General features: G+C 41.4%; 1 protein-coding gene across 19 annotated transcripts in view; it reads right to left on the reverse strand.

Moving 5' to 3' along the window:
* PTPRM (protein tyrosine phosphatase receptor type M) overlaps nucleotides 1-12,227 on the reverse strand; it is an 826,562-nt gene that overhangs the window by 86,718 nt on the left and 727,617 nt on the right. For all 19 annotated transcript variants that reach the window (XM_003817914.7, XM_063597202.1, XM_055102562.3 and 16 more), the window contains 2 exons: nucleotides 4,973-5,049; nucleotides 618-654 (listed from right to left, as the gene is read on the reverse strand). In XM_003817914.7, the coding sequence (XP_003817962.2) occupies nucleotides 618-654; nucleotides 4,973-5,049 (114 nt within the window). The remainder of the gene's footprint in view (nucleotides 1-617; nucleotides 655-4,972; nucleotides 5,050-12,227) is intronic.

The following is a 12,227-nucleotide window of genomic DNA, read 5'->3' on the forward strand; positions in this document are numbered from 1 at the left end:
CTTCCACATCTTTGCTCATGATGTTTCTCCATTCACAAGGGCTCTTCCCAATCTCACCTCTGCCACAAAACAGTTTTTGAGTCATCCCACCGGAAAGCAACCCCTTCCTGCTCCAAATATCCCTAATGTTTTATCTGTATCTGTTCCTCTCACAGATGTCACCTGCCACTGTACCTACTAAAGTACATACAGGTGACTGCACATCTTCCCCACTAAACACAACAACACAACCACTGTGAGAAGGGGGTGCTTGCTGGATTCAGCCTAGCTCTCCAGCAGCAACCAGCACAGTTCCCTGTGTAGAGAGCAGCTGGTGTATATTGATGGAACGGCTATCTATATATCTACTTTTGCAAATGTCCAACTTACTCCTAAGGTAGACATATTGAATTCAATAAAGAATTGATGGACACATTTCTCCTAATGATCTCAACATGAAGTTCTAACTAAATGATTTACATGACCAGAATGTCTGATGGGAAGGCAAGAGTGTACCTGCCGATGGCTAGAAGGAGGTATCTTCAGGCTATCTTCCTGAAGGAGGGTGAAGTGGGTACAAAATGATAGGAAGTGGGCAAAAGAAACAAAGAAAGACAACAAAGTAGAAATAAACTTACCTTGGGTAGCAATGTAATGATTGGGTCGATGATAACCCTAAAAATAAATAAAAGAGAATATTTGATAAACATAAAATCGATAAACAGCAGGTAAGTCGCATGCTAACTTTGCTGAAAGGAATGTGCACACAAACGCCAATAGCTGCATCACCTGAAAGTTAAATGGCCAACCCAGCACCACTGAGTTTCTCTTAATTAGTGAAGGTGCATCAAATACAACAGTTCTGATGCTTGCACCAAAGGTGTGGGTAACTTAATCATAACTGGCTATGAGATGATGGATGAGCAAGAAACACTAACAACTTATGGATTCTCTGAAATAACATGAGCATTACTCTTACAAAGTGCAAACAAGCTGAGAATTTGCAACAGAATTTCATTTGTGTTTGGGATGTCATTGGCAATATGCCAAGGGTTTAACACACATTCTGTTATACTGGTATAGACAGTTATATCAATAGTGATCCTCAAAACCATTCTTAAACACTGCTAATACCATGACATGCTACTGTAGCAAGGGCCAGGAATTTAAAGAGGCAGAAGTTCTGAAAGATTCCTTCCTTTTATCATGACCCTATAAGAAACAAGACAGATAAAAATTGAGGCCAAAGAAAAAGGGCCAGTTGTGGTGGTTGATGCCTGTGATCCCAGCACTTTGGGGAGGCTGAGGAAGGCAGACTGCTCGAGCTTAGGAGTTTGAGACCAGCCTGCACAACATGGCAAAAAGCCATCTCTACAAAAAATACAAAAATTAGCCAGGTGTGGTGGCATGCACCTGTAGTCCCACCTACTTTGGGGACTGAGGCAGGAGGATTGCATAAGCCCAGGGGTTCCAGGCTGCAGTGAGCCAAGATTGCACCACCGTACTTTAGCCTGGGTGACAAAGTGAGACCCTGTCTCAAAAAAAAAAAAAAAAAAAAAAGAAGGAAACAAAAAAATTGTAGGATAAGTATCTGGGAAAGAAAATATCAACTCAGAGAAAATTACAGCCAGCTAACATATCACCATGGATCTTAATATTTTCTATTTCTGTCCCCCAAGATTGCCCAAAATACCATACCCAAAACTGGTTGGAAAACAGAAAAAAGAAACTTGAAGAGAAAACTCAGATTTCTCAGATAACTTAAATGCACATGTTAGATCATTTTGCCCTTAAAAACAAGTGGAAAACAATGAACAACAAAAGCAAACACATTCTTTTATACAGTTGACTTGCTGTAGGTCTCAAATTATAGAACCATGACCAATATTAAATAGAACTCTTTAGACCATCACTCATTTCTCACTGGCTGCTAAGTCCCACAAGGGCAACAACCTTGCTTGACTTATCCATACTATATGTCCGAGGGCCTAACAAGGTGCCCAGTAGTTAGGAGGGACTCATCTGATGGTGAAGTCACCCAGAGAGTCCACAGTGGCCTGTATTGCTGAACATCACCATCATTTCTCAGTCCTTATCTACTTGGCCATCGGCAGCATGAGTATAATCAATCCCCTTAAAATGCTTTCTTCCCTGGTTCCATGATGTGACTCTCCTGGTTTTCTTCCTACCTACCTCCCTGGCTGCTTGTTCTCAATTTCATTGGCTGGTTCTCCCTTTTCAACTTGATGTGGAAGGCCTGGTTCTTGGACATTTTCCTCCATCTGCTCTCACTCTCTGAGTGAGCTCCTCCAGCCCCATGGCCTTCAAGCTCGTCTATACACTGATGAATCCTATATTCTTGTTTCCAGCCTAGACCTTTTCCTGGGAATGTTGATGCATACCCACTGCCTGCTCAACACCTCCACTGGGAGGTCTAATATATATTTAAAGCTTCACACACCTAAGACTGAACTCCTCATTTCCTCCCTAACCCCTACCTGAATCTGTTCCACACACCATCTTCTCCTCAGCATCCTTGACCCCTCTCTCCCTCCTGAACCCCGTAGCCAATCTGCCAGCAAATCCTACTGGCTCTACCTTCAGTGCAGCTCAAGGGTCTCGCCATTTCTCACCTCCACTGCCACCTCTCTGATGATTCCCACAGCCACATAGCAGGCTTCTCTGCTTCCTCTCCTGGCCACGTGCAGTTCACTTCCCTCCCAGCAGCTAGATCACGGCTTTACTCAGATACCTCTAACGACTGCCCATCTCACTCACAGTAAAAGCCAAAGTCCTTACAACTGTGGACCTGACCTGGCCCATGACCTCTCCCCATATCATGGAACTCTGCAGGCCCCTATACACCATGCCAATGATTGCCTGCTTGCTTTTCTTCAAAATCGCCAGGCACAAATTCCACAACAAGGCCTTTGCTTGGGCCGTTTCTCAGCCCAGAGTGCTCTTCTTCCAGATATCTATATAGCTCAACCCCTTGTCTTCTTTGCTCACTTGCTACCTTCTCAGTGGGACTGACTAGAGCCACTCGATTCAAAATTGCCATCAGGGCCTCCAGGTCTGGCGCTTCGAGTTCCCCCTTTACGGCTTTAGTTTTCTCTGCAGTACATACAACTTTCTAATTGACCATATAGAATTAACTTTTTAATTTATTGCCCATTTCTCCTAATTAGAACAGCAGCTCCACTGGGTCAGAGGTTTTTTTTGGTTTTGGTTTGAACTGTTCACGGTTTTTCTGCTAGCACCTAGAAAGGTAAATAACGCATAAGTACTCAATAAGATCTACTGACTAAGAGAATAAAGAGGCCCTCAGTATTGGCTCTTCTCTCTTAAAATACAATTCAGACTCAGTAATCCAGTCTTTTCATTACTTCATAGCCTTGCTCATGTATGTGACTTCCTTGAGCTGGAATATCTTCTCTCCTGCATTTCCACTTACTCACTGGTTAAAGCTTATTCAAATTACATCCTCTATGATGCCTAATCTGATCACAATGACTCCTTCAGTGGGTGTTTCATGAAACACTTACTAAGGGCTCTCTATATTCAGGCATGTGCCAGGTGCAGGGGAAGTAAGATGCCTAGGACACTGTCCCTGTACTCAAGGACCCAGTAGAGACTGCAGTAGCTGGGACTGGAGTGTGAGCGGTGTCCCCTGGAGCCTCTCAAGGGAAGGTGTGCTACAGTTGGCCTGGAGGTAAGTGGACTGGATAAGACACTCATATTTCAGCTTCTCAGCTTCTGAGTTGGGAGAATGTGAGGAGGAGATAACTGGTCTGGAACATCTGAGTACTCCCATGAGGTACTCACTAAACATGTGCTGATTAAAAGAGTAAGTGCAATGCACCTTATGAAGAAAGCTTGCTTTAATAAAAAATAAATGGAACCTGGAGTGGGTATGGTTTTGGTTGTTATCAAAATAGTGCAGGGGTCTTCGTTTGATGAATGAGAGATGAACTATTCTTGAAATAATCATACCCCAGTCCCTACCCAAAAATCTATAACTGAAAATGTCAAATCTGTCTAATTAGCACTAAACATAACATTCTCATAGTTATTTTTAGATAACTTTCTTAGAGATTGTGATGCTCTAAGTAGCATCTCAGTAATATTCAATCAAGAAGCAAAACAATCCATATATATGGATCAATCCTGTCTATGGAAGTACTGATAGACTAAGCAATAGTGTGAAGGCCAAGCACAGAGTATGCCTTCGGAACCACAAGGGAGCAGAAATCTGTTTAATATAAACTCGGGCCTTGGAGGTAACAGCAACTTTCCCTTGATTTTTCAGTCTACTTTTGATTTCATTCATTCTTTCAACTGAAAACATGCTGTCTCCTAAAGAATTTATTCTAATGTAAAACATTAAGTTAACATGATGCAGAATGAACAAAGAGGCAGTCTTCAATAATTAAACAGCCTACATATTTAATGACATGTCTTGCTTGCATTAGAAGTCCTGGTGAACAGATGCAGACTACTTTGAAGACAACTTAAAAGTGCAGTGATGACAAGGGATTGCAAATCACCGTATTAGGAATTAGAGAGTTTTGTCCCATTAATATGCAAACAAATTTTTTAAGTGTCGAATAATACGAGTTGTTGACAAAAAAATGGAAATAACATTTTCTTAGTCCACATAAGCATGAGATGGCAAAGAAGGCATAGAATGTTACAGAGAAATTCACCAACAAATGAATGGGCTACCTGGAGAAAAGGAGTGACCGTGTCTTCACTGTTAAGTTCTGTGGTGTGCAGGGTAATATTCATGTGTTTGCTTTTAGATTGAGCCCAATGTATGTCCAACAATCGTACAGCAGACACACAATCTGGTACATGTCAGAATGGTTGGGTTTACTGAGTTTTATACTCTGATTTAATCATTATGCATTGTATACATGTATCAAAATATCATACATAGCACCCAAATATGTACAACAATTATATATCAATTAAAAAATAGTAAAATACATACATCGATATAATTGCCATTGATATAATCTGAGTTTGTGTCTCCTTCTATTGTCTGCAGCCTCACTCGGGAATGATCGTCTGCAAAGGAAAAGGGACAGAAAATAACGATTAACAAAAGCAATCTGGTAGGTGGCTCTGAGCCCCAGAATGTAAGCATATTACATAGCGATCACCCACAGACACTCTGCTTTAAAGATAAAGAATTAAATAGTACACACCCTCTACTTCCCATTTTGCTATTAAAATTGGGAAGGATTTGTAATTTTTAACATTTTACAGTAAATCTCATTAACTTATTCTTTGATCATTGACGGGCCTAAAGCATTGACAAAGGTTTGACACTTTTACATACAATCCTGTGAACCACAAACATAAGTAGATCTTGGATTGGAAGTTTGAGCAACTTCACTAAATCACATACAAACCCTGAGACGTTGAAGGCTGTGACACCCACCTTGACAAATGATGATTACAAACTCACAGTGCGGGCTTCTGGGATGTGCAGATGTGATCCTAGCCTTAGTCACTGGTGAGTTCCCTAAGTCCTATCTGTATCTGAGGGCATCAGCCAGCAAGAGCAAAGCTGTCACCATCCATCATGTGACCACAGGCCAGGAAATAAGGGCACCAAGCCTCAGCCTCCTCATCTGGAGAAGGGGATGACACTACCTGCCTCAAAGTGGGCTGTGTCCAGGATTCAATGAAAACACAAATTGACACATAAGTACTATAGAGGGCTCATATTTATGGTATTAATTAGCTATATTTAAGTATTTCCAGAGTAAAAAAAATTATCTGCAAATACTATTGATGTATCTCAATTATTTCCTTGAAAATATATATTGTATTTTATTTGTTACCTTAATTTTTTTCAGAAATGGGGTCTGGCTATACCCATGCTGGTTTCAAATTCCTGGCTTCAAGCAGTTCTCCTGCCTCAACCTCCCAAATGCTAGGATTATAGGTGTCAGCCACAGCACCTGGCCCCACATCCATATTTTAAAAAGGGATGTGCTTCGTATATTGTCACTCATAAATGGGAGCTAAGCTAAGAGGGCACAAAGGCATAAGAATAATACAATGGACTTTGAAGACTTAGGGGAAAGGGGGAGAAGGGGGTAAGGGAGGAAAGACTACACATTGGGTACCGTGTACACTGCCTGGGTGATGGGTGCACCGAAATCTCAGAAATCACCACTAAAGAACTCATTCATGTAGCCAAACACACCACTTGTTTCCCCAAAACCTATTGAAATAAAAAACTAAAAATTAAAAACAAAAAAGAAAGGATGTGCTAACAGCACCCTAAGGGCAGAATTTTCCTGCACTGATCACTGCTGTGTCCCTGGCCTTTAGATTAGAGCCTGGAACATAGCAGATTTACCCCCAAAATAACTTTTGAAGAAATAAAAAGTGCATTTTTGTTTTTTGAAAATATATGTCCTTTAAAAAGTATTTACCTAAATAACTGTTCTAAAGCAGAGGGACCCTTCCTTCCAATTAAAGTGTATGCTAAAACTCAGTATTCAGAACAGATAAAAGCCAGCTGCCCTGAAAGGAAAGCACAGGGGGGCCTGATAAGAACATTTTGCAAAACTTCACTTCCAATGTTGCTGGAGCAGTGGGAAACCCTGCTTCTAAACTGCTACTGCCTTTTTCTGATGCTAACTTTACTCAACATTTCTTTTGGGTTAGTGGGTGAGAAATGAAGCCCACAGCTTTTGAGATAAAAGCCAGGGGAGCTGCAGATGATGGACCCTTTTATCCTCAGTCACTGGAGCAAGTATTGACCTGGACCCATTCCTTGAAATGCTAATGGGTGAAAGTCAAAATTTCATATTGGTTTCTGGAGTTTAACCTCCTGTCGAGTAAATGTTTTGTTTGTTGTCAACAGCACAGGCAGAAGGAAATCGGTGTCAATTTTCTAACTTTCCTTCCTTGACAGGGCTTTCCACTTCATGACAGGTAGTCACATTATTTCATGTCAGTGCCTTACCATTAGTTGGGGTGCAATAAGTTTATCTGGAATGTGGTGACAAGCTGGGCCAGAGAAGGAGAAAAGCTGAGAGGAGGTCGTGTCTTCCTGCTCTGCTCACAGGAGACTATGGGATGAGCAAGTTCTGGGGTCGAGTGTGTGGGTGAGAATCGCTGCTGGTGGGTTAGAATCCTTCACGTGTGGTTTTGGGCCAGTTACTTAATCTTTCTGTGCTTCCTTCGCTGTAAAATGGAGATGAAGAGTGCCTACCTTGTGGGATTACTGTGAGCATCAAAATAATACACATAAAGAGATCATAAAAAAGCCTAGTATATAGGAAGCGATGGATAGATGTCAGTTATTATTGTCATGGGCTATGTAATGGACACCCACATTTTTCTTCTTGCTGTTTTTACAGATGATGTCCAAGCAGATAACAGCAACCCCAGGAACAGACTCACTGGCAGTCAGAATGTTTCCTCATGGTGATCTGCTTTAAGAACCAATTTCCTAGGACACATTTTGCTGCTTAAAACCAGTGGCTCCCTGTATATGTTTTCCACTGTTGGGGGTTTGGGGGAGGTGAGCTGGTGCACTGGACATGTGTAGATTGTTATGGCTTTTGTGTATCTTAGGAGAGCCAGTGCCTACATGCAACTACTGCACAGAAGGGTGCCACAAGCACTGGCAATGCCATTTGAACTTCAAGAATGAAAGATGCACCCTAGAACTGAATCACGGCTACTCCACACACACTGGGCTTTCGTCAGCTCCTCTGAAGGGAGGTCAGGTTCACCTTCCTGGATACTCAGGCTTTCCCTGGGCAGGTTTTCAAAAGGCAGGCAACTGACCGCATTAGAACCTTGCAATCTAAGCAGGCCTGTCTCGAAGATCTGTTGTACCCCCCCTCGTCAGATTCCTGTCTATTTTGTGCTTGAATTCTCTGAGCTCCTCAGGATGAGTGCTGCTCATTCCCTGTGATTTACCACCCATGGGCTGCTCAGGCTATTCTGGAAGGTTCTCTTTAGGGACGTCAATCTCCACCAGGACTGAATTCCTATTTCCTATCAACAGAGCCTCTAAAGTAGAGTTTTACCACCATCTCCTACAGTTCAGTTTATCCACACCCCAAAATTTAACTTGGCTGCTACTTCTCCAGATTCAATTGCCCTTACTCCCTTCAGGATGGAGAAACCTGTAAGACACATGTACAGTTGACTTCCTAACAGAATGAGATGGGTTTTGCCTTTATATACATGGTAGTATCTTTTTTCTTTTATTGATTCTACTAGATTATAATGTCTTGTGGTCAGAGACAGTGTCACATATAATCTGAACATCCCTAAGAGTACCTTTCCCCAAGGCCACATGCCTAACTCCAAAAGACTCCATTCACAGCACAGAGGCACAGGCTGCAGTCCCATGTGTGGGGCCCTGCCTAATACACAGCAAGTGAGCAACAAGGATTGAACTCTTCCCCATGCTAATGAATGGGTGGTGGTCCAGGATCATCCAAGATACCTTGAATGGGTCCACAGTGCCTTTTTAAATTTCAGGTTTTTTTTTTTTTGAGACGGAGTTTTGTTCTTTTTGCTCAGGCTAAAGTGCAATGGCGCGATCTCGGCTCATTGCAACCTCTGCCTGCTGGATTCAAGTGATTCTCCTGCCTCAGCCTCCTGATTAGCTGGGATTACAGGCACACACCTCCATGCCTGGCTAATTTTTATATTTTAAGTAGAGATGGGATTTCACCATGTTGACCAGGCTGGTCTCGAACCACTGACCTCAGGTGATCCACCTGCCTCAGCTTCCCAAAGTGCTGGGATTACAGGCGTGAGCCACCACGCCCAGCCTAAATTTCAGTTTTAATACAGGCTTGTCTAATATTGTCAAAATACTGAGCTATTTCATCTTCTAGAAATCTCTTACCTAATCATTCCTAACCATCTCTAACTGTCCAAATTCTGCCAATTTTTCAGTATTCAACTCAGATGTCCCCTCCTCAGTAAGGTCTTCTCATTTATTCAGTGACTTTTTGAGTATCTGCTATATGCCAAACACTATGCTAAGTGTTGGGGATATGTAGTGTTAAACAAATTAGATTTATGGTGCTTGAGTTCATGGGACTTCAGGCAATGGAAAACACATTAAACAGTCATTGCTTAAATAATGACTTAAATACAATTTTGATAAGTGCTAAGTTGGAAAGGACAGAGAGATATGAGAGTTAATGGCATGGGTCCTGACCTACTCTGAAGAGCTAGCAAACAATTCCCTAATAAAGGGACGTTGAAGCTCAAACCATGAAGATGGAAAGTGGAGAGGGCAGAACTCCTAAATTCCAAGTCCAGGAGATAGTGTGTATTCAGGCCAGGAGGTAGGAAGGATCTAGTATGTTCAGGAAACCAAAGAAGGTTGGTGTGGTGAATGTGCTGTCAGAAGCCAGGGAGGAGAGTGGTGGGAAATGAGAACAGAGAGGAGGGAAGGCCAGGTCATTAGGACCTTCATCCTGAGCACCGTGGGAAGCCACAGGCAGGGGCGTGCTTCATTTCATCAGATGCCCGCTATTGTTGAGGACGAACTGGAAGGGCTGTGGGAGTGGGGAGACAATGGGGAGGCTACTGCAACAGTCCTAGGGGATCAATGGCAGTTTAGCATAGAGAGGGATAGTGGACAGGGCTGAATCTGAGGGGTATTTAGGTGGTAGGACTGACCACAATGATCAGTTCACTTATTGTGGATGAGAAGAGGTATCATGTTGACTTCTAGGACTCTGATCTGAGAAAAAGGGCAGAAGATGGTGCCATTGACTAAGATGTGAACCATGGAGAAAAGCCAGCTTGGGGTGGGTGATGGAAATGAGGCACGCAGTGTTGGATATATTTAATCTGAGGTGTTTACCATCTGAATAGAGATATGGAGTAGGTGGTTGGGTATAAATTCTCCTTCCTTAAATGTCAATAGTCCTTTGATTTCACTTTTTGGTGCTCTTATATATGGTTATCTATAGACATGAATTATTTCTCCTACAGATCAAAAATACCTTAGCTGGATATGATGGCATATGCCTGCAGACCAAGCTACTTGGGAGGCCGAGGCAGGAGGATAGCTTGAGCTCAGGAGTTCAAGACCAGCCTGGGCAACATGACATTTTAATTATTATTTTTAGAGACCTTGTCTCTATAAAAAATAAAAATTGAAAAAAGAATTAGCCTAGCATGGTGGAGCACACCTGTAGTCCTAGGGAGGCTGAGGCAGGAGGGTCCCTTGAGCATAGTGGTTTGGGGCTGCAGTGAACTATGATTACACCACTGCACTTGCCTGGGCAACAGAGCAAGACCCTGTCTCTATAAAAACAAAAACTATTTAAGAGGAGCTGTGTCTTATATTCATCTTCACCTCCTGTGTGCACACTTCTATGAAAATAATAGTATAAATAAATATATATTGATAAATATATAATCAATAAACATTTATTTTTATCAGTAAGTGAAAAAAAGCCCAGCTTACAATGAGATACCATCACATACCCACTAGAAAGGCAAAACATTTAAGTCTGAACACCAAGTTCAGGTGAGGATGTGGAATAATATAAACTCACAGATTCTGCTGGTGGAAATGAAAATTAGTACAATCACTTTGGGAAACAATTTGCTAGTTAGTAAAGCTGAAGACATCCACGACCTATGACCCAGCCATGAGGAAATGGATACTGTGTGCATCTTGAAACGTACTGAAGCAATACTGTTTACAACTGACAAAACTATAAACAATCCAAATGTCCATCAACAGAAGGGAGACATAAATTGTACTGTATTAATAAAGTGGAATGCTATTTAGTAATGAAAATGAACAAGCTACATTTACATACAACTTGAACAAATCATACAAACATAGTTGAACAACAAAAAAAGCAATACACAGAAGAGTATATACCAATGCTGTCCAGTAGAACTTTCTGTGCTGATGGAAACATTCTATATCTGTGCTCACCAGTACAAAGGCCACACTAGTTACTGAGCACATGAAATGTGGCTGGAGTAACAAAGGAACTGAAATTTTAATTTAATTTTAATGAACTTAAACAATTACGTGTAGTTAGTAGCTACAATACTGGATAACAGAGATATATGTTACATACTTTTACTTATGTAAAGTTAAAAGCCAGGCAAAATGTAACTATATTGTCTAGATCTGTACTGTCTAATAGGGTATCTGTTAGCCACATAAGGCTAATCCTAATTGTGCTGTAAGTGTAAAATACACATCAAATTTGGAATATTTAGCACGATAAAAAGAATGTAAAATACCTCATTTATATTTTTTATACTGACTGCATGTTGAAAAGTTGACATTTAGGACATATTAGATTTAATAAAATATCTTACTAAACTTAAGTAATTTATTTCTTTTTCTGTTACTTAGTGTGGCTATTAGATTTAAGGACAATTTAATATACATGTGGCTTGCATTTATATTTCATAGTTTCTTTCTATTGGACCATGTGCTAGGGAATACATAAAACAGGATGGGTTTCAACCAATCAGGCAGCCAACTCCAAACTCATCACACCATGCTCAAATAAGGCAGATGCCTAGCTGTAGCCAATTAGGTGATTTCTCTACTTTGCTTCTCTGTTTGGCCTACAAAAGCCTGCCACTCACACTTGTAGGTGTAGCTCTCTGAACCTCTTCTGTTTCTGAGGGCTGCCTGACTCATGAATTGGTCTTTGCTCAAATAAACCTGGCTAAATTTAATTTGTCTAAAGTTTTTCTTTTAACAGTACTTAATGGCACTGACCTTAAAAATGGTTAAGATGGTAAATTTTATGTGTATTTTTCCAAAAATAAAAAAAGTCTAATTTTTCCATCCCTCCCTTGTAATAATAGCTCATGTTCCACTCTGGTCCCTGATATCCTAGGAAAGGGCATTCATGGACTTGCAGCCTAGAGCCCTGTGAATTCTTTTGCTAGGCACATTTTCCTGAGATGGTGAGTTCCCTTTCCCTGATGAAATCAAGGCAGGAGTGACGGTGACTCTATAGCTTTCTTTTTTTTTATTTTTATTTATTTTTTTGAGACAGAGTTTCACTCTTGTTGCCCAGGCTGGAGTGCAATGGTGCGATCTTGGCTCCCTGAAAGCTCTGCCTCCTGGGTTCAAGCAATTCTCCTCTCTCAGCCTTTTGAGTAGCTGGGATTACAGGCAGCTGCCACCATGCCCAGCTAATTTCTGTATTTTCAGTAGAGACGGGGTTTCACCATGTTGGCCAGGCTGGTCTGAA

The sequence above is a fragment of the Pan paniscus genome, chromosome 17 (assembly GCF_029289425.2).
Source record: "Pan paniscus chromosome 17, NHGRI_mPanPan1-v2.0_pri, whole genome shotgun sequence".
Classification (NCBI taxonomy): Eukaryota; Metazoa; Chordata; class Mammalia; order Primates; family Hominidae; genus Pan; species Pan paniscus.